The sequence below is a fragment of the Mustela nigripes genome, chromosome 11 (genome assembly GCF_022355385.1).
Source record: "Mustela nigripes isolate SB6536 chromosome 11, MUSNIG.SB6536, whole genome shotgun sequence".
In the NCBI taxonomy this organism is placed as follows: Eukaryota; Metazoa; Chordata; class Mammalia; order Carnivora; family Mustelidae; genus Mustela; species Mustela nigripes.
In genome coordinates this window covers 22,996,191-23,016,692 of record NC_081567.1, presented here as the reverse complement: position 1 = coordinate 23,016,692, position 20,502 = coordinate 22,996,191, and the positions used below count along the sequence as shown (strand labels likewise).

General features: G+C 36.0%; 1 protein-coding gene across 1 annotated transcript in view; it reads left to right on the top strand.

The window, feature by feature from the left end:
• LOC132027306 (phospholipid-transporting ATPase ABCA3-like) overlaps positions 1–20,502 on the top strand; it is a 130,178-nt gene that overhangs the window by 13,554 nt on the left and 96,122 nt on the right. Inside the window, exons 3-8 of the mRNA XM_059416058.1 lie at positions 280–544; positions 4,574–4,701; positions 6,481–6,628; positions 8,603–8,862; positions 16,535–16,651; positions 17,007–17,124. Of these exons, the coding sequence (XP_059272041.1) occupies positions 280–544; positions 4,574–4,701; positions 6,481–6,628; positions 8,603–8,862; positions 16,535–16,651; positions 17,007–17,124 (1,036 nt within the window). The remainder of the gene's footprint in view (positions 1–279; positions 545–4,573; positions 4,702–6,480; positions 6,629–8,602; positions 8,863–16,534; positions 16,652–17,006; positions 17,125–20,502) is intronic.

Genomic DNA, 20,502 nt, shown 5'->3' with positions numbered 1-20,502 from the left:
CACAAAACAAACTGAGGGTTGCCGGGGGCAGGGGGTTAGGGAGAAGGTGGTGGGATTATGGACATTGGGGAGGGTATGTGATTTGGTGAGTGCTGTGAAGTGTGTAAACCTGGTGATTCACAGACCTGTACCCCTGGGGATAAAAATATATGTTTATCAAAAATAAAAAATTAAAAAAAAAAAAAAGAAGTGTGTCTTAGTATAAAACAATTAGGCATTTGCAGAGGTAGTGAACTCATAGGACTTTAACATAGTCTTTTTTTTTTTCCCATCTCCTAGAGACGGCAATTGGTGGCATTAATTGTGGAAATCATTCTAACATTGCTATTTGCTAGCACACTTTTGTTAACACGCAAGTCATTGATTATAAAGAAGTCTGGGCCGTTCAATTACTCTCTTCAGCCTGTTGATGAGTTGCCTGCATTACTTGAAATGGCCATCACTTTTCCTGGTCAGTGGGAATTGGCTTTCGTGCCTTCCAAAAGTGTTGTGGTGAAGAACATCATTGAACTGGTGAAAAGGGATTTACGCTATAATTTCTCAGGTTAGAAATTAAAGTTTTTTGAAAAAAATATATTATTTTACATTTTAAATTGGGTTTCAGTGAAGACACATGTATAATCTTTTAACTAGACATTAATCTCCCAAGTAAAACATTGTAGGATATATACTTATAACCAGATAGTAACCCCCTAGGTATAATATTATACATTATTATACTTGAGAGTTAAATTCATATAAAATATTTTCTCTGAGCCCAAAACACACAGTAATATTTAAAAATTAGATAATCAATTTATATTATTTTAGGTTACTATCCAATTCTGTGATACTGTCTTCCTTGTATTCTGTGATACTGTTTCTGGTTGTGCTTCTTAAGCCTGGTAAGTATGACCCCAGGGCTCTATATGATGGTGTGCCAAAGGAACACACAGCTTAAGCATGAGCCCTCATTTTAGATGCACTCCCACTGGTCAGTTATTTCAAACATTGTTCGTATAAAAATGTTACAGAAGATGTAAATGAATGCATTAGAGAAGACTCAGGTTATGTACAATTATCTTAAAAGCCCCCAAGTGAGCTTATCCTCACATTCTCAGTTTTTCTTCTCTTTCTCCCAGGGAGAAGTGCAGTCAGAAGTTGGGTGAGCATCTCTCTGGTGCCTGTTCCTTTAAATACACACGTGTATTCAGTAGTGTATTTTTTTCAACTTTTTGTTGTCTGTCAAGGATTTGAGGGTCCTTGAGAGTAGATGCCATCTGAAAACATAACTTAAAAAAAAAACAAACAGTGAAGCAGAAGAATGCATATACTGATAGTTTTTTAAGTATATAACACAAATCCCAATAAATGTAGTGCTGGAGGCCACTTTGGGTTACCCAGAATATTTCATAATTTCCATCTGATTTCCATCTGATTTCTTCTGTATGGGAGTCTTAAAAATATATTACTTTAAAACATTTTGAATTTGTTGTTATCTTTCTGTTTTTTTTTTAATTTCTATTTTAATTTCCTTGAATCAGTATATTCTAGGATTTCAGTTTGAAATTTTGAGAATTTTTTATGCCCACATTAAGGTATATTTTGAAAAATGTACCATGTACATTTGTAAAGACTGTGTATTCTATAGATTTTGCTTATAGTGTTATATAAATGCCACCCAGGTAAAGTTGTCAAGTTGATGAATCATAGTGCTTTTCAAATATGTATTCTTACTATCTTTGTCTGCTTATTCTCTCAGTTATTGAAAGAAATACTAGCATTTCTAGTTAGGTGTTGTTAGTATTAAATAGGTTGTGTGTGTTTGTTAAAATTTGTTAAAATTTCTTTTTGCCTACATGTTTTGAAACTTGGGTCATGTGAATTGTTGAATTATTTTTAAAAGTATTTCTCTATTCCGGAATTTCCATTTGTCCTGTTTTTAATAGATTTCAGGTCTCTAGAGAAATGTTCTAGCTTTATTAACCCTACTAACAATAGTTACTTTATTTACTTTTTTTAGATTATTTATTTATTTATTTGACAGACAGACATCACAAGTAGGCAGAGAGGCAGGCAGAGAGAGAGGAGGAAGCAGGCTCCCTGCTGAACAGAGAGCCCGATGTGGGGCTCGATCCCAGGATCCTGGGACCATGACCTGAGCCGAAGGCAGAGGCTTTAACCCACTGTGCCACCCAGTTGCCCCAACCATGGTTACTTTAAAGTCACTGCCAGAAAGTTCTGGTATCTAGATTACTTGTGTATATTTTTTTCTCTTCAATCATTGATTCTGTTTTATAGCATATTTTGTATATTTTATTGAATGGCAGGTGTTGTGAATTAAAAATATTAGAGGCTCTTGAGAGTACTTGTTTATCCATAAAGAGAGTTAAGTTTTCTTCTGGATAATTGCAAACTGACAGAGCATCTTGATTCCTTCGAAGTCTGGTTTGGGGCTTTGTAAGGAGAGCTTTGTTTCACTTTTGTCTTTACTTGTGCAACTTATCCCTTGTCTTAGGGCATGGCTCTTCTAGAGTGTTACCTAGAAGCCAGAATATTCATGAAGGCTCCTCTTCCTTTGTGGGGCTTGTACTCTATTGTCTGGTTCATCAATATTGCCTACCTGCTGTTATTTTCTTGGTTTCATGATCTGAACTTAGGCAGTTTCAATGGGAGGTTGACTGGTGACTTAGGGGAATTTACAAGCCGATTTTTCACTTCTTTGCTATTTTCTTGGCAGTCTCAACTCTCACCTTTTTTCTTCAGCCCAGTAAGTCTGCAGTTTTCCGCAAATGCTTTCAGGGCGAATACCAGGGTGAATATGGCACTAACCTTGTGCATCTCCCTTTTTCAAGCTATGTAAGTCCATAATTATTGTGTAGTGTATATGAAATTTACTCAGTAGATCTTGCAGTGGTCTCACAAAAAAAGATGATAACTATGTAAGGCAATGGGTGTGTTAATTAACCTGGTTTTGGTAATCATTTTGCAATGTATGCAGATCTTGAAACATCACATTGTTCATCTTAAAATCATGTTATACAACCTACATATATACAATTTTAATTTATCAGTGATACCTCAATAACTGGCCAGAAAATTTTGAAAATAAAATAAGTGGTAACTGTGTGGTCATGGATGTATTAATTAGCTTGATTTTGGCAGTTAATTCTCAGTGTATACATCATCATCATCATGTTTCGTACCTTAAATACATAACTTTTTGTGTGTCATGTGTTTCAACAAAGCTGGGGAGAAAATAGAGCCACCCAGGTAATAAATGAAAATAAATAAATAAGAAATTTCCCTCTAGTTCTGTTTTCTGGGAAATCTAGGCAGACACGTCTTAGCCTCATAAAGTACTCAAAACTCACTCTCCTTCCCTTTATCTCTCATACTTCTGCTTAAGCAGGTAATATCTTTCTTGAAGCTCAGTTAAATTAATGAAAACAGACCGGTGGGTCCCTCCTCAGTCCCTCGTCAACCATGGCCAGGCAGTTACAAAGACCTGTGGCTATTCCCACAACATTCAGTGGTTAAGGCAAAGAGATTGGGAGGTTTCCTGGCACATAAAGGATGCGTGGGTGAGATGGATGAATTAGGCTTAGATGCAGAAGTAGAGGCTATGTGCCCCAAAGTGTGCCTGATTACCTGCTTGTACACACTTCACTTTGTTGACAGTGTACTCAATATTAGATTCTATTTCCAGCTGTGTTCGCAAGTTTTGTTTTGTTTAACTTGGTGGACTTTGTTTTTCCAGCTTTAATCATTTGAATTCTCTGAGGACTTTGTTTTATCTTGCTTCTGGTCACCTTGTGTAGGTGCAAATCTGATTCTGGTCCCTGAGATCCTACTCCTACCTTTGGGATTTATAGCCCAGCTGCGCTCACCCTGAGAAAAGTGCGGCATACTTGGCATTTCCCAACCATACAAAAAATAATGATTATGACACATAATAACCTCAAATATCAAAGTTGAGAAGTTTCATTCTTCTGCTTCTGAGTATTTTTAAATCAGGTATTATAGATTCCATCTTCTAAGACTTTGAATAGATTGCATGGATCAATTTTGTTATTTCCTTCCAAGGTAGAAATTTCAAAACACATTGGAAATATCCCTCTTCCCTACCTTACTTCACTATGCAGTTATTATAATGATTAGTTATATTTTAAACTTTTTGATAAAACTTTTAAAACTCTTTTTTTAAAGATATTTATTTATTTGAGGGAGAGTGAGAGCATAAGCGAGAAGGGGGCAGAGGGAGAGAGAGAAGCAGATTCCCCACTTAGCAGGGAGTCCAGTGTGGGGCTCCATCCCAGGACCCTACGACCTTGACCTGTGCTGAAGATAGACGCTTAACTGGCTAAGCCACCCAGGCACCCCAAATTTGTAAAACTCTTAAAAAAATGTTTTTATGCATTCCTAATATCCATTCGTTTGTTATGCCAATGATTGAGCAGCAGTATTTTGAAATTAATATTTTGATAGTTTTTCATCCATGTAAAGCGTTTTCCCATTTTATAGATAGAAAAGGCAGTCAGATAGTTTGCCTTTATGTGGGCAACTCATGCATTTGATTCTTTTCTTTCTACAGTTCAAGGGTTTTCTTCAGAAAGAGATTTTGAAAAGTATGTTAAGCAAGAGAATAACTCTAAAAAAGTGTTGGTTGCTATTATTTTTGACCATGAGTTCCAAAATAGCAATGATCCCCTGCCACTTAAGGTAAGAAGTTTTTAATGTAGAAACATCATAAGTGTACTTTGTATTTCTGAGGCTTAATGAAGTTGAGGCGTAATTATTTCATTTATTAAGTGGGGAGACTGCAACTTACCTACAATCATACTGCTTGTACATAGTAGAGTAGAGATTTAAATCCATATCTAATTTTTGTGTCAGTGCCTTTATTTAGCCAGAGCTTTAGGTAGATGGGGCAAGAATTGATTTCACCACATACCAGGTTTTCTCCTTATAAATCATAATCATAGGAGACATTGACCTTTACCACTGGATCTAATATAGCTGCTATCTCCAACTCTGGGCGTGATGGTGAAGTACATGCACATTTCCCAGGTCAAAAGACCTGAGGTGTTAAAGCAGATGCATCTTCACCAGGATGGAACACAACATGAAAATGTACCTCTTTCTTTTGACCAAATCTCATCATTTTTTTCCACAATCTAAACCTGGAACACAGTATTAAGGCTTAGCCAAGCAGAATCAAAATTAGGACATAGGCAGACACTGAGATTCTGATAACAACTTCCAAAAAAAGAGATGAGGACTGTGCTTTGAACTTGGCATCCCTGGTGTTGAGGGAAATGGCCAAGTTATGTTACAGATGTATGCACAGGGCTATAATTCTACATTTAAGATACAGATGGTTGTCAATGGAAGGAAAAAGTAAAGAAAATCCCTGGGTCATAAGTATAGTTGTAAGTATCTTGTGTTCTGTCCCATCATTCCCTCATTCCTTTCATGTTTATTAAATTCCCTCAAGTCACTGATTCAGTGTAAGTGATGCTGATGTAGGCTCATCAGTGTATACATTGAATGCGGTCAAAATGTTTTTGGTACAGTTTCAAACCTCACCTTGTACGATCTCCCGACTGTTCCAGCCCCTTAGCTGATTCTTACCTTTAACACTGCTACTGTGACTCGCTCTACAGTGGCTCTCCCAACCACACCCACCCCTTCTTCATCTTCCCATAAATGCCCTGTACATATTACTATTACTGAATTTACGATAGTGTAATATATATATATGTATGTATGTATGCATGTATGTATGTATGTATGTATGTCTCAACTAGAATTTGAGCTCCTTGAGGAATAGGTGCTATATCTTAATCCTTGAACACACAGTAAGTGCCTAAAACTTTTGTCTTGGTAACTTGAGTGTATTAATATTTACCTAGGTTTATGATATCTGCCTGCCCCTCCTGGTGTTACTGATTTCTTTGGTCTGACCCCTGACTTTAGGCAACTGCTGGACCATTTGCTGTCCTGCAAAGCGACTTAGATCCATCATGATCTACCTTGAAGTTTAGTTCTCTAGAATTAGTATTATCTTTTCATTTAATAATGAAATCATGCAGTATTTCACTTTTATACTTTCACGTATCTCATCTGTCTTCATGTGGGATTCTTTCTTAGGTTCTAATCACTTTTAGGAAAGGAAGAGATTTTCCTTTTGGAACACTTGGCTGTCATAATGGGAAGAGAAATTAGCAATACCTTTCGGTATGTTTCATTTCAGTATGCATGCCACCTGTCTATTTTGGGAAAGAGACATTGGCAATGGTGTGCAATGTTTGCTTACCACAAACCCACACTAGCCACACAGCAAGTCTGCTCCGTTGGCTGATGTTCAGAATCTGCTTAGTGCTCAACACTCTACCTCAGAATCATACATGTGTAATTTTTCTTTAACTTCCTTTTGTTTCTCATTCTCACTTAATTATTTTTTCACTTACAGATATTATTTCTTTTTGCTCTTTATAGGTAAAATATTTTCTGCGTTTCAGTAGTTTTCAGAGGAACAAGTATGTGACTTTTTTCCGAACGGACGGCTGGGAAACAGGTGTTCTCTTTCCACCTTTTCCTTCTGCGGGACCCAGAAGTCAAAGTAATTCAAATGGGGGACAGCCTGGTGAGCCTATCTTTAGTTATACTTATTTTAATATCCAAGTAATAAAAAAAGAACCGTCACTTATTTATATAAGTGATTAAAAAGCTTGTGATAGAAATTTGTTAATTTTTAACTTACTATATTGCTGGTGATTTCTTTATTTAAAATTTTCAGTGTCCAAAAGCTTGTGTAAAATTTCTGTACATTGGAACAATGTATTTTTATGCAGGTTCAGCTCAACTCAACTAAACTCTTGGAATTTAAATGGTCAGCTCCTCCCTTTAGGTGTATGACAAAGGAGGGGACTAGCATCTTTAAGAAAACAGAACAAACAATTATATACTTTAGTGTCCACTGTTCATTTCACCACAATTTCTGGCACAAGATCCAAAATTATAGGATATTCAAACAAGCCGGAAAATGTTACATAAAATTAAAAGAAAAAAAGAGTCAACTTAAGTAAGTGGACAGATAAGCTAGATGCTGGAATTGCAGACAAAGAGTTTAAAATAATTTTGAGTATTTTGATGTCATGTTGTTAGCAAATATTCTCTGATATAATGTGATGAAGAGGACACTTTACCTCTGTAAAACTTGTAACTCTGTTAGTGAAAAAAGATCATTCAAATACAAAATACAGAACGTACTCCAAAATACATGCCCAGTATTCTTGAAAACTCTCAAGGTCGTGAAAAACAAGAAAGGATAATAAAGTTTCATAGATCAGAGGAGACTATGGAGACATGACAACTAAATCCAATGTAGTAACCTAGGTGGGAACAGGAAAAAAAAATGACACTGGGGAAAAACTGGTGAAATCCAAACAAAGTTTGTATAAACTAGAAATTGTTTTGTGTCAATACTAATTTCTTAGTACCATGTACCGTGGTAATATAAGATTCATATTCGGGAAGCTGGGTTCAGGGTGTAAGTAATATTTTTCAGTCTTTTTTTTTTCATTATTGCCAGAAAATGTATTACTATAAAAGAAAAAATTGACAGATAGAACTTCATTAAAATTAAATATTTCAGCCCATGAGAAGGTCTCTATTAAAAGAGTAAGGTGGGACCCAGAAAGGAGAAAAGGTGACACAGATTCACATTCAAAATCTATAAGGAAGTTATGTTGATGAACAGAAAATTCAGTTTTTAGATGTCATAACATTGCCAAATCTTAATAAAAGTTTTAAGTGTTAGCTCATTTTTATACTAAACTTATGTAACAGTAAGTAGCTATTTGCATATTGCGACATATCCAAAGACCACACTGAGTAGCTCTGCTTTTGTGGACATCAGCTTATGTAACTCACTCCGTATGAACTTCACTTAATTTTTCAAATATCAAGGGTACAGAATTAAAGTCTTTTCCTATGCTATAGTTTATTCAGTTCTCATCCAGTTTATTGAAATTGCAGAAAGCAGCTCTGTAATTTCACACAATATTTTACTTTGTAGGAAGCTGGGAATTAGGATCCTTTTAAAAAGAATCTAAAAAAACCCACAAATGAGCAAACAAAAAGCGGAATCAGACCTACAAATACAGAGAACAAGCTGATGATTGCCAAAGGGAGGGATAGGCAAAGTGCGAGAAGGGGAGATACAGGCTTCCAGTTAAGGAATGGGAATAAAAGGCAAAGCACAAGGAATATAGTCAATTGTACTAGAATAGCATTGTATGGTGACAAATGTTATCCACAGTTGTGGTGAGCACAGCACAATATATACTCATATTGAATCACAACATTGTACACCTGAAACTAATGTAACATTGTGCATCAAACATACTCAAGTAAATAAAAATTTAAATAATAAAAAATATTTATTGTGTATTTTGTGGGGAAACCGTAATAGCTGTGAAATTTAGACCATTTTAACAGGAGCCTCTTCACGATAATTAACTTTGTTGTTTCTGACATACTTTAGTTACATTTTTCTTTGTTCATTTCAGCTATTTCTTGTTCTGTTGTACTTAGCAATCCTTGTTTTGTCATTTAGGGTACATCACTGAAGGGTTTCTGGCAATGCAGCATGCCGTGGATCAGGCCATCATGAAATATTATAACCACACAGCTACACAAAAGCTATTCCAAGATGTCACTGTCTTTGTTCAAAGATTTCCATATCCAGAATATTCTCATGATTACTTCTTTACCTTTTTTGGTATTGTCATCCCGTTAGTAATATTATTTATCTTCTCTATGAATCATCTTACCCTCATTCAGTCTATTGTGTGGGAAAAGGAAAAGCGATTGAAGGTAACTCTGCTTTTCTTGCGGTAAATAGAGCTTCTGGAGAAAAAGCTGGGTCTGTAGCATAAATTGGAGGCTGGATTATTTCTACCCACTCAGCCCTGGTAGATGGTCATGTTTCAGTAGCAGCCAGAAAGTGAACACTGATTTCTCTTGGCAATTTTCTAGAATTTTGTTTTTATTGGAGTTCTTCGGTTTTATTTCTAGAAGACTACTTCACAAGATTATTGCAAATAGAATTTAAATGCCAAATCTCTAAGATCCCTCTGGAATAGCTCGGTTGCAAAGACTTAATCAACTGGACTAATAGAATTGTCTTGATGAATTTAGATACAAGTAAATTTCAAGATTCTGTAATTCTATGATTAGTTTTCCTCAGTTTTTTTTTTTTTTTTTCTAAATGACCTCTTATTGTCCCCTTCAGAATTTGTATGTCTTGGTAGAGAGCATGTTGTATTATGGCCAGAGGCTTTAATTTAATTTAATTTATTTACTTTACTTTTTTATTTACTTTAATTATTTAATAATTAATATATGATTATTAGCATATATAATTATAAGTAATACATTATTACATATTTAACATATATGATATATAATAATATTATAGTATAAATAGAGAGGGAGAGATTATTTATATAATTATATATAATTGATTTATTGTCTAATTTGTTTCAGGAACTCTGATAAATCATAGATTTGAATCCTATCTCTATTATTTTTTGACCCTGACATGTCATATGACTTTTCTAGGCTTTTTTCTCAGCTATAAATTGAGTATAACAATAACAACCAATTTGGAGGGCTGTCATGATAGTAAGCTAGATACTGTGTAAAAAATTATCACCATCAAAACAGCTGGGCCTGATGTTGTGAGGTGGAAAGGAGGAGATAGCAGTTGAGGGTTTGGTACATAGTCAGGTACCTTGTGAGTGTTCAATAGCTATTAGATGTGGCTGTTAACATCAGTCATCTCTCCGTTTCACTTATCTCCTTGTGTAGTCTTAAATCATGTCATTTTTCTCTCTTTCCTCTCCTAGTGGCTCCACCACTTCACAGATCAGCCTTCCATTGCTTCTCACCATCACCTCTTCTCACTCCGGGCTCTTTTCACACATCTCCTCACCCTTCAGCTTTCCTCTGGATCTACCTTGTACATTGTTGCCAGGGTTATTGTCCTCTAACACAGATGGCTATAAATAGATTTTAAGGTTGTATTTATCTTTGTTCTCTCCTGAATAAATTCCACTTAAGCATATACATTTTCTAATATTTGGCCTCTGCCTACTCCTTGTTTTGTTGTTATTGTTTACAAATATAATTTAAATGCCAAATGCTGTCAAACATCTCTGGAATAAGGAGAACTACAAAGAAATAATCTACTGGATTTGTGGAGCTGTGTTAGATACAAATCAATTCCAACATTCTATGATTCTGTGATTGAAGAAGAAATTTCTTATGGAAGCATTGTTGACACACAGTGTTACATTAGTTTCATCCGTACAGCATTGAACACATTTGCACATTATGCTATGCTTAAGACAGGTGTCAACATGAAACACTATTATAATACTTCTGACTATATTTCCTATGCTGTACCTCTCGTCTCTATTACTTACTCATTTGATAACCGGAAGCTGGTAACTCCCACTCCCCTTCACCGATTTTGCCCATGCCCCCCACTCTCCTCTCTGGCACCCAGCAGTTCTCTGTATTTATAGAGATGTCTTTGTTTTTGTTAATTTGTTTGTAGTCCATCTATAGTTGAATGAATAAAGAAGATGTTGCCTAGAGCTACAATGGAATATTAGCCATTAAAAAAAGAGATCTTGCCATTTGTGACAGTATGGATGTCATTACTTTTTGATGTCATGTTCAGTGATTCATTAGCTGCATGTTTTTAACTTCTTGAGGAACCTCCATACTGTTTTCCAGCTTGCATTCCCACCAACAGTGTAAGAGGGTTCTCCTTTCTCCATATCCTTGCCAATAGTTGTTTCCTATCAGGTTAATTTTGTCCATTCTAACTGGTGTAACGTGATACCTCATTATGGTTTTGAATTGCAATTCCCTGACAACAAGTGATGTGGAACATTTTTTTCCATGTGTCAGTTAGCCACATTTCTATGTCTTCTCTGGAGGAGTGTCTGTTCATGTCTAATGCCCATTTTTTGACTGGATTATTTGTTTTTTGAGTGTTGAGTTTGGGAAGTTCTTTATAGATCTTGGATATTAGCCCTTTATCTGTATTGTTGTGTGCAAATATCTTCTCCCATTCCATAGGTTGCCTTTTAGTTTTGTTGACTGTTTCCTTTGCTGTGCAGAAGCTTTTCATCTTGATGAAGTCCCAAAAGTTCATTTTTTATTTTTGGTTCCCTTGCCTCTAAAGATGTGTCTTGGAAGAAGGTGCTGTGGCCAAGGTTGAAGAGGTTACTGCCTATGTTCTCCTCTAGGATTTTGATGGATTCCTGTCTCACATTGAGGTCTTTCAACCATTTTGAGTTTATCTTTGTGTATGGTGTAAGAGAATGATGCAGTTTCATTCTTCTGCATGTGGCTGTCCTGTTTTCCCAGCATCATATATTAAAGAGACTGTCCATTGGATATTCTTTCCTGGTTTGTCAAAGATCAGTTGACCATAGAGTTGAGGGTCAATTTCTGGAGTCTCTATTCTGTTCTATTGGTCTGCGTGTCTGTTTTTGTGCCAGAACCATACTGTCTTGCTAATTACAGCTTTGTAATTGAGCTTGAAGTCCAGAATTGTGATGCCTCCAGCTTTGGTTTTCTTTTTTACCATTCCCCTAGCAATTTGGGGTCTTTTCTGGTTCCATACAAATTTTAGAATTGTTTGTTCCAACTCTGTGAAAAATATAGATGTTATTTTGATAAGGATTGCACTGAATGTATAGATTGCTCTGGGCAGCATAGACATTTTAACAATGTTTATTCAGCAACGTGGCAGGATACAAAATTAATGCACAGAAATCAGGCCCATTTCTATACCCTGAACAGTGTGTCTGAAGAAAGAAAAATCAAGGTGTTTATCCCATTTACAATTGCATAAAAACCATAAGATACCTAGGAATAATCCTAATGAACAAGGTAAAGGATCTGTACTCTAGAAACTATAGAACACTTATATTTCATTTTTAAAATATTTTCATTGAAGTATAACATACATACACACAGAAAAGTGCACAAATCGGAAGTATATATATTTTAATCCATTCAGGCTACTGTAATAAAAATATCATAAACTATATAGCTTATAAGCAATAGAAACTTATTTGTCTCAGTTCTGTGGCCTGGAAAGTCCAAGAACAAGGTGCCAATAGATTCAGAATGTCTGATTAGAAACTGCTCTGCTGTTTGTAGATGGCATCTCATTGATCACTGTCTTCCCATGTAACAGAAGAAATGTGAGCTTTCTGGGATCTCCTTTATAAGTCATGAGGATTCATGAGGGCTCAGTCCTCACCACCTAATTATCTCTCAGGGACCCCACCTTAACGTGCCGTCACACAGGGGACTAGGTTTTCAATTTATTAATTTTGAGGAGATACTAGCATTCAAACTTTCATGAAGAAAGTATGCCCATTTTATTGTGACCCCCGTAAGAAATAAAATACTGCTAACACTCTAGAAGTCTTCTTGTGTACGCCTCTAAACATTTTCCCCAAAGTACACACTAACCTGATTTCTAATATTATGAGTTAGTTTTGTCTGCCTTGACCTTGATAAATGGAATCATGCAGTGTATTATGTTGTGTCTGTGATTCTTTCAGCTAAATATGTAGCTGTAGTTCATTTATATTCATTGAGATATATGAATTTTAAGAGTCCATAATATGACTATCACAATTTATCTATGTTCCTCTAGGGTTTGGAATTAGGATATTATAAGTAATTCTTTGGGGCGCCTGGGTGGCTCAGTGGGTTAAAGCCTTTGCCTTCAGCTCGGGTCATGATCTCAGGGTCCTGGGATCGAGCCCCGCATCGGGCTCTCTGCTCAGCAGTGAGCCTGCTTCCCTTCCTCTCTCGGCTTGCCTTTCTGTCTACTTGTGATCTCCATCTCTCAAATAAATAAAATATTTTTTTAAAAAACACAATATAAGTAATTCTTCTATGAATATTTTACATATTTTTTTGCTGCATGTTAGATTATGCATATTTACCTTCAGTATATAGTGCTAAAGTTTGTCAGTAAAATTTTGCCGATTTTCACATCCATTAGCAATGTATGAAAATTCTGTTTGCTCTACATTTCACCAAAATTTTTTCTAATTTTATCTAATTTTCTAATTTGTTTAAATTTATGGGACTGTAATGGCCTCAAAAATGTAGAGGTCTTTCACTTTTCATTGTTTTAATTGTTAAAGTCTTTCACCTCCTTGGTTGAGTTTATTCCTAAATATTTTACTCTTTTTTATTTGAGAGAGAGAGAGACCACCAGCAGGGTAAAGAGCAGAGGGATGGGCAGACTCCCTGCTGAGAAGAGAGCCCCATTTGCATCTTGATCCTGAGGACTTGATCCTGGGAATCCTGGATCACGATATGAGTTGAAGGCAGATGCTTAACTATTGAGCCACAGGGGCACCCCATAGTTTTTTAAAAGATTATTTATTTATTTAACAGAAACACAGCAACAGAGGGAACACAAGCAGGGGGATTGGGAAAGGGAGAAGCAGGCTTCCCCCTGAGCAGAGAGCCCAATGTGGACTCAATCCAAGGACCCTGGGATCATGACCTTAGCCAAAGGCAGACGCTTAACCACCAAGCCACCCAGGTGCCCCAGCACCCCGTATTTTACTCATTTTGATGTTCTTATAAGTGGAATTGTTGTTTTTTTTTTTTTAAGATTTTATTTATTTATTTGACAGAGATCACAAGTACAGAGAGGAAGGCAGAGAGAGGGAAGCAGGCTTCCTGCTGAGCAGAGAGCCCGATGCGGGACTCGATCCCAGGACCCTGAGATCATGACTGAGCCGAAGGCAGTGGCTTAACCCACTGAGCCACCCAGGCACCATGGAATTGCTTTCTTAATTCCCATTTTAGATTGCTTATTGGTAGTGTATAGAGAAGTTCAACTGATCTTTGTTTGTTGACTTTGTATTCTTCTACTTTGAGGAGTCATTTATTAACTCTTTTTAGTGTGGAATCTGATTTGCATGTAACATTGTCTCATCTACTTGGATGCCTTATATATATATATTTTTCTAAATTGTCAATTTTCTAAATTGTCCTTCTCCCATTGTGTATATTTTACTTCTTTGTCATAAATTAATTGGCCGTACATGTGTGAGTTTATCTCTGTGCTCTCTATTCTGTTGCATTGCTCAATGTTTTAATGTCTGTCTTAATGTCTGTTTTAATGACAGTACTGGATTTTGTTACTATAGATTTGTAATATAATTTGAAATCAGGAAGTGGAATGTTCCAGCTTTTTTCTTCTTTCTGAAGATTGCTTTGCCTATTTGGGGTATTTTGTGGTTCCTTATAAATTTTAGGATTGTTAGGGGTACCTGGGTGGCTCAGTGGGTAAAGCCTCTGCCTTTGGCTCAACTCACAATCTCAGGGTCCTGGGATTGAGCCCTGCATCAGGCTCTCTGCTCAGCGGGGAGCCTGCTTCCCCCTCTCTCTGCCTGCCTCTCTCCCTACTTGTGATCACTCCCTCTCTTCCAAATAAAAAAAAGTTTTTTTAAGGATTGTTCTATTTCTGTGAAAAATGACAGTGGAATTTTGATGGGGATTGCATTGAATCTGTCCATTGTTTTGGGTAGTATGGACATTTTACCAAAATATTAATTTTTCCAATCCACAAGCATGGTATACCTGGTTATTTGTTTGTGTTGTTGTCAGTTTTTTTCTTTAGTATCTAGAGTTTTCAGTGTACAGATCTTTCACTTCCTTCGTTAAATTTATTCCCAGGTATCTTATTCTTTTTGCTGCATTTGTAACTGGATTTTTTAAAAATTTATCTTTCTAATATTTCTTTATTAGTGAATAGAACTGCAATAGGTTTTTGTATTTTGGTTTTGTATCCTCCAACTTTACTGAAATTGTTGATTAGTTCTAAAAACTTTTTTGGTGAAATTGTTAGGGTTTCCTATCATGTCATAAGCTAGCAATTCTGATTTGCCTCCATTATTTCTTTCTTGCGCAGTGGCCCAAACTAGAACTTCTAATAGTATATTGAATTAATGGGTTATTAATGGTGTGTCTTTCCTACAGTTAGGTTTCCTTTAATTGCTCTCGACAGTGTTTCAGTTTTCAGAGTACAAGTTTTACACTTTTTAAAAAAGATTTATTTATTTATTTTAGAGAGAGCAGTGGGAGGGGCAAGGGTAAAAAGAGATACTGAAGCAGATTCCCCACTGGATGTGGGACTCAATCCCAAGCCCCAAGATCATGACCTGAGCTGAAACCAAGAGTTTGCCACCCAACAGACTGAGCTGCTCAGACACCCCAGAAATCTTGCTTCTTTTGTTAAATATAATTTGTCATTTTCATTGGTTATGAAAACTTGCTAAGTAAGTCTGGCCGTAGCATTGATTGCAAGGAACCATTTATCCCTATTCTGTCCCCTGTGCATAATAAAGTGGACCTTTGCCCATTTTTAAGAACTTTGCAAAGTATGCAAATTCCAGAGCTCTTCACATTCATTCATTTGTCCCTTCAACAAACATTTATTAAACTCTTTGTATGGGCCAGGCAGATACGGATAGGCATAGTCTCTGCCCTCTACCCCAGAAGAGCTTATAGTTACAGAATTTAATATTGGTACATCAGTGAAATTCAGTAGAAATATTTAAAATAGCCTGTGAAGGCTCATACCACTCATTTGAATCTTCTTATCGGTTTTCTACATTATATGCTTAGCTAAACTTTTTTATGTTCTTTTGATAACACTTGAAATAACAAGTATTTCTTTGAAGAATATAGTTCCATAAAGATTATTTCTAAAACTGAATTTTCCCCCTTACTTTTTTTCATGGTTTTAGTGTTTGCTTCCATTTTTTATAATTTAATTAAAATATATTTACATTATTTAATACCTCCTAGAAGAAGGCATGAGAAAAAGAAAGGGGATATTAATCTAAACAGTTTATAGTTTTATTTAAGAGTTTTTCATACCTGAGCAATAGCAGGTAAGTTTTTGGTGAGATCATTTGTAGGCTTATAAGCTTCATAGCATTGCCACATACTAGCTGAGTAATTTTAATCAAGTCATTAATCTCCTCCTCTATAAATTGGGCATGATAATATTTATTTTTTTTTAATTTTTTATTTTTTATAAACATATATTTTTATCCCCAGGGGTACAGGTATGTGAATCACCAGGTTTACACACTTCACAGCACTCACCATAGCACATACCCTCCCCAATGTCCAAAACCCCACCCCGCTTCTCCCGAACCCCCTCCCCCGCAGCAACCCTCAGTTTCTTTTGTGAGATTAAGAGTCACTTATGGTTTGTCTCCCTCCCAATCCCATCTTGTTTCATTGATTCTTATCCTACCCCCTTAACCCCCCATGTTGCATCACCACTTCGTCATACATGATAATATTTCTTATTTAACCAATTTTGATTGTGGCAGAAATAAATCAGATAATCTTATACATTTTGTATAATTATATTGTTTTACATGATGTTTGATTTGTGTGAACTCTCCCACAGGAGTATCTGCTCATGATAGGACTCAGTAATTGGATGCTCTGGGCTGCCTATTTCTTCACATTCCTCTCTTTGTATTCAGTTATCATCCTTTTGATGTGCATTATTTTCTTTGCCAAGGCAAGTGTCTATTTCACTGTAGTATGATATAGCTAAACTTTAAGAGGAAAAACAAGCAACATGGTGTGGGCCTAATAGATTCAGGTTGTCAGGAAGTGAACATGTGCCTATTGTTGACACCACTCTGGAAATTCAGGAGCTGCTTAGTCTCTCAGCATACTAAACTTACTAAATATACTAAGTCTAGATGTGTGGACCTTTTGTAGTTAAGGAATTGTTTCCTCATCTCCCTGAAGTTTGTCATTAGTTTCCCTAGGACCATTAAAATGTTTAAAGATGTTTCATTTCTCCTCTTTTGTTTTACTGTGATGCCATATAGAGTATGACTCAACTGGCTTCCTGATTGTTTTGTTAGCTAGAACCTGTGCCAGTCATCCAGCACAGTGACCCATCTCTTGTCTTCGTCTTTTTGCTGTGTTTTGCCATCGCCACAATATTCTTCAGCTTCATGGTTAGCACGTTCTTCAATAAAGGTGAGACTGAAACTCCTGGAAAAGATAATTAGTGAAACAATGGGGACTATATTTGGAAGCTTCTGAGACCTTCATTTGCTATCTCATCTGGAGCCTCTGTTTATATTCTAACTAAACAGATAAGTATTGTAAGCACATGGAATGAAAAAAGGGAATGAAGGGAGCAGTGAAAATTAATCTAGCATAGTATACATGTGAAAAAGGATGAAAAACAAAATAACGTCCTACGTGAGTGTTCTTTTTAACCTTTAACTGCCGCTTTTTATATGGTATCGATTTAACTATCCAGCAGGAGTGGTAATGATGGGGATGGCTTCTGTATATTCTATTGGAGGGAATAAATTCTGTCAGTATCTGATGATGATCTGGAGTATGTAAAGAGAAAGAAAACAAAAAAAAATTGCTTGCCTGAAAGAAAGGGCCTGTGTACTTCATTAATAGATCTTTATTTTGTGTTTGCTGTGTATTCGAAATACAGTGTATGTCCCATACAGCTGACATTGACCTCATGGATGTGCATATCATCAGCCCAAAAAATTACTTGATAGGACATGCAGAAAGCAAGGAAAATTTATGAATCATAGTATGTATAGGAAAAAAGGATTAAAATACTCCAACTCCATATAAGATTGAGATAAACCTAATAATTCTTCCTATAAAGGTTACTTTTTAAACATTTTTGAAAGACCAGAAGATTGGAATGGGTTAGGGTTAGGGTTGTACTGGTACAGTATCTAATAAACAAAGGCAATTGAAAGTTGTTTCCTTGCTTTTTGAAGGCTCTCATGCCAATAGCAGTCATGACTTTTATTTTTAACTCTATTTCATTTTATTTTTCTCTGTACATTATCATGAGTATTGATAGTTAATGGGGACATGACCACATGTACAACCTATAAGCAGCCCAAACAAGCAGATACAACCAACCAACCCTGGAGGTAAAGAAAAGTGGTGTATTGATCAATGTAAGGCAGAATGTGTTAAACCAAAGAGAAAAATGCGATAGTCAGAAAGCAGATACTTTCATTTTCTGTTTCTGGAATTATGACAGACTCGATATTTAGAGCATTTTTATATGTGTCTTTAGTTTATATGTGTTAGACTTTAACTGTGGTACATACGTAGAAAAGGAATTGCTGGGTCATAGGGTTTGTAAATGTCCAACTTGACTACCTGTATCCAACACTTCCAAAGTGGTTCTGTGCATTTACAGCCCCACTGGAAGAAGATGAGAATTCCAACTATTACGTATTGTTGCTTACTTATTACATCAAAATTTATCACATCAAACTTTTATTTTTGCCATACTGGATATGAAATGCTATCTTATGGCAATTCAAACCTGCATTTTCTCACTTACTGATGAAGCTGTGTTTGTTATTAATATCAGCAATGTATTTCCTTTTCTGTAAAATCTGTGCATTCATATCTGTTATGATTATTGATTTGCAGGAGTTTATATATATGTTCCTGCTACCTAGTTGCAAATGTGTAGCAAAACTTATCCCAGTTTGGAGCTTTCAGCTTGTGTGTGTGTGTGTGTGTGTGTGTGTGTGTGTCTTTTAATAGTTACTAATTTTAACACAACCAAACATTTCCTTTACTGATCTTTTCCTTCGTAGTTTGTGATATTAAATATTTCAGTGAAAAAAATTTTCTACTCCCAACGTCGTAAAATTATCTTCCTGTGTTCTTTTGTGTGTGATATGATGTAGCAAATTGACTGTTCTCCCAAGTGCTTAGGCAGTTGTCCTAGCAACATGTGATAAATAGTTTACCTTTTCCTCACTACTCTGCAATACCTACTCTGCTGTCTGTCAAATTCCCACTCGTGTGCATTTCTTTGGAGGTGATCCTTTCACTGAAAGAGAAATTAAGAAAATGACCCTGTTAACACTTGCCCAGAAATAACAAAATGCCTACGGATGAATTTAACCACAAAGGTGAAGGATCTATACTCTGTAAACTATAAAACATTGATGAAAGAAATTAAAGAAGATATTTGCAAATGACACTATAGACAAGGGGCTGATATCTAAGATCTATAAAGAGTTTCTCAAATCCAACAGCCAAAAAACAGATAATCAATATAAAAAAAATGGGCAGAAGACATGAGCAGACACTTCTCCAAAGAAGACTTACAAATGGCTAACAGCCACATGGAAAGTGTTCATTATCATTAGCCATCAGGGAAATTCATATCAAAACCACATTGAGATACCACCTTACACCAGTTAGAATGGCAAAAATCAGCAAGGCAAGAAACAACAAATGTTGGAGAAATTGTGGAGAAAGGGGAGCACTCTTACACTATTGATGGGAATGCAAATTGGTGTACCCACTTTAGAAAACATTGTGGAGATTCCTCAAAAAATTAAAAATAGAGCTACCCTGTGACCCAGCAATTGCACTACTGGGTATTTACCCCAAAGACACAGATGTAGTGAAAAGAAGGGACATATGCACCCCAGTATGCCACAATGTCAACATATGCATCAATGTCCACAATAGCCAAACTCTGGAAAGAGCCAAGTCCCTTTAACAAATGATGCTAGGAAAACTGGACAATTACATGCAAAAGAATGAAACTGGACCACTTTCTTATACTATACACAAAAATAAACTCAAAATGAATTAAAGATGTCTGGTCTCTAAGCGGACATGAAAAATGCCCAACATTGTTAACCATCAGGGAAATGCAAATCATAACTACAGTGAGATATCACCTCACACCTGTCAGTGGTTAAAATCAAAAGCAAAAATATCGAGTGTTGGTGAAAATGTGGAGAAAAAGTTGGTGCTTTTGATGAGAATGAAACTGGTATAGCCACTGTGGATAACAGTATGGAGGTTCCTCAAAAAATTAAAAATAGAACTACCCTATGATCCAGTAATTCCCCTACTGGTATTTACCCCCCAAAATACAAAAACACTTAATTCAAAGGGACAAATGCACCTCTATGTTATAGCATTATTAACAATAGCCAAATTATGGAAAAATCCCAAGTATCCATCAATAGATGAATGGTTAAAGAAGAGGTGGTTTCTATATACCATGGAATATGATTCAGCCATAGAAAAGAATGAAATCTGGCCATTTGCAACAACATGGATGGAGCTAGAGAGAATAATGCTAAGTGAAATAAGTTACTCAAAGACAAATACCATATGATTTTACTCACATGTGGAATTTAAGACACAAAGGACAAAAAATAAAGGAGAGAGAGGTAAACCAAAACAGGCTCTTAACTATAGGGAACTAACTGAAGGTTATCAGAGAGGAGGTAGTTGGGGGATGGATACAATAGGTGAATGGAATTAAGAATACAATTATCATGATGAGCACTGATGTATAGAATTGTTGAATCAGTGTTTGGT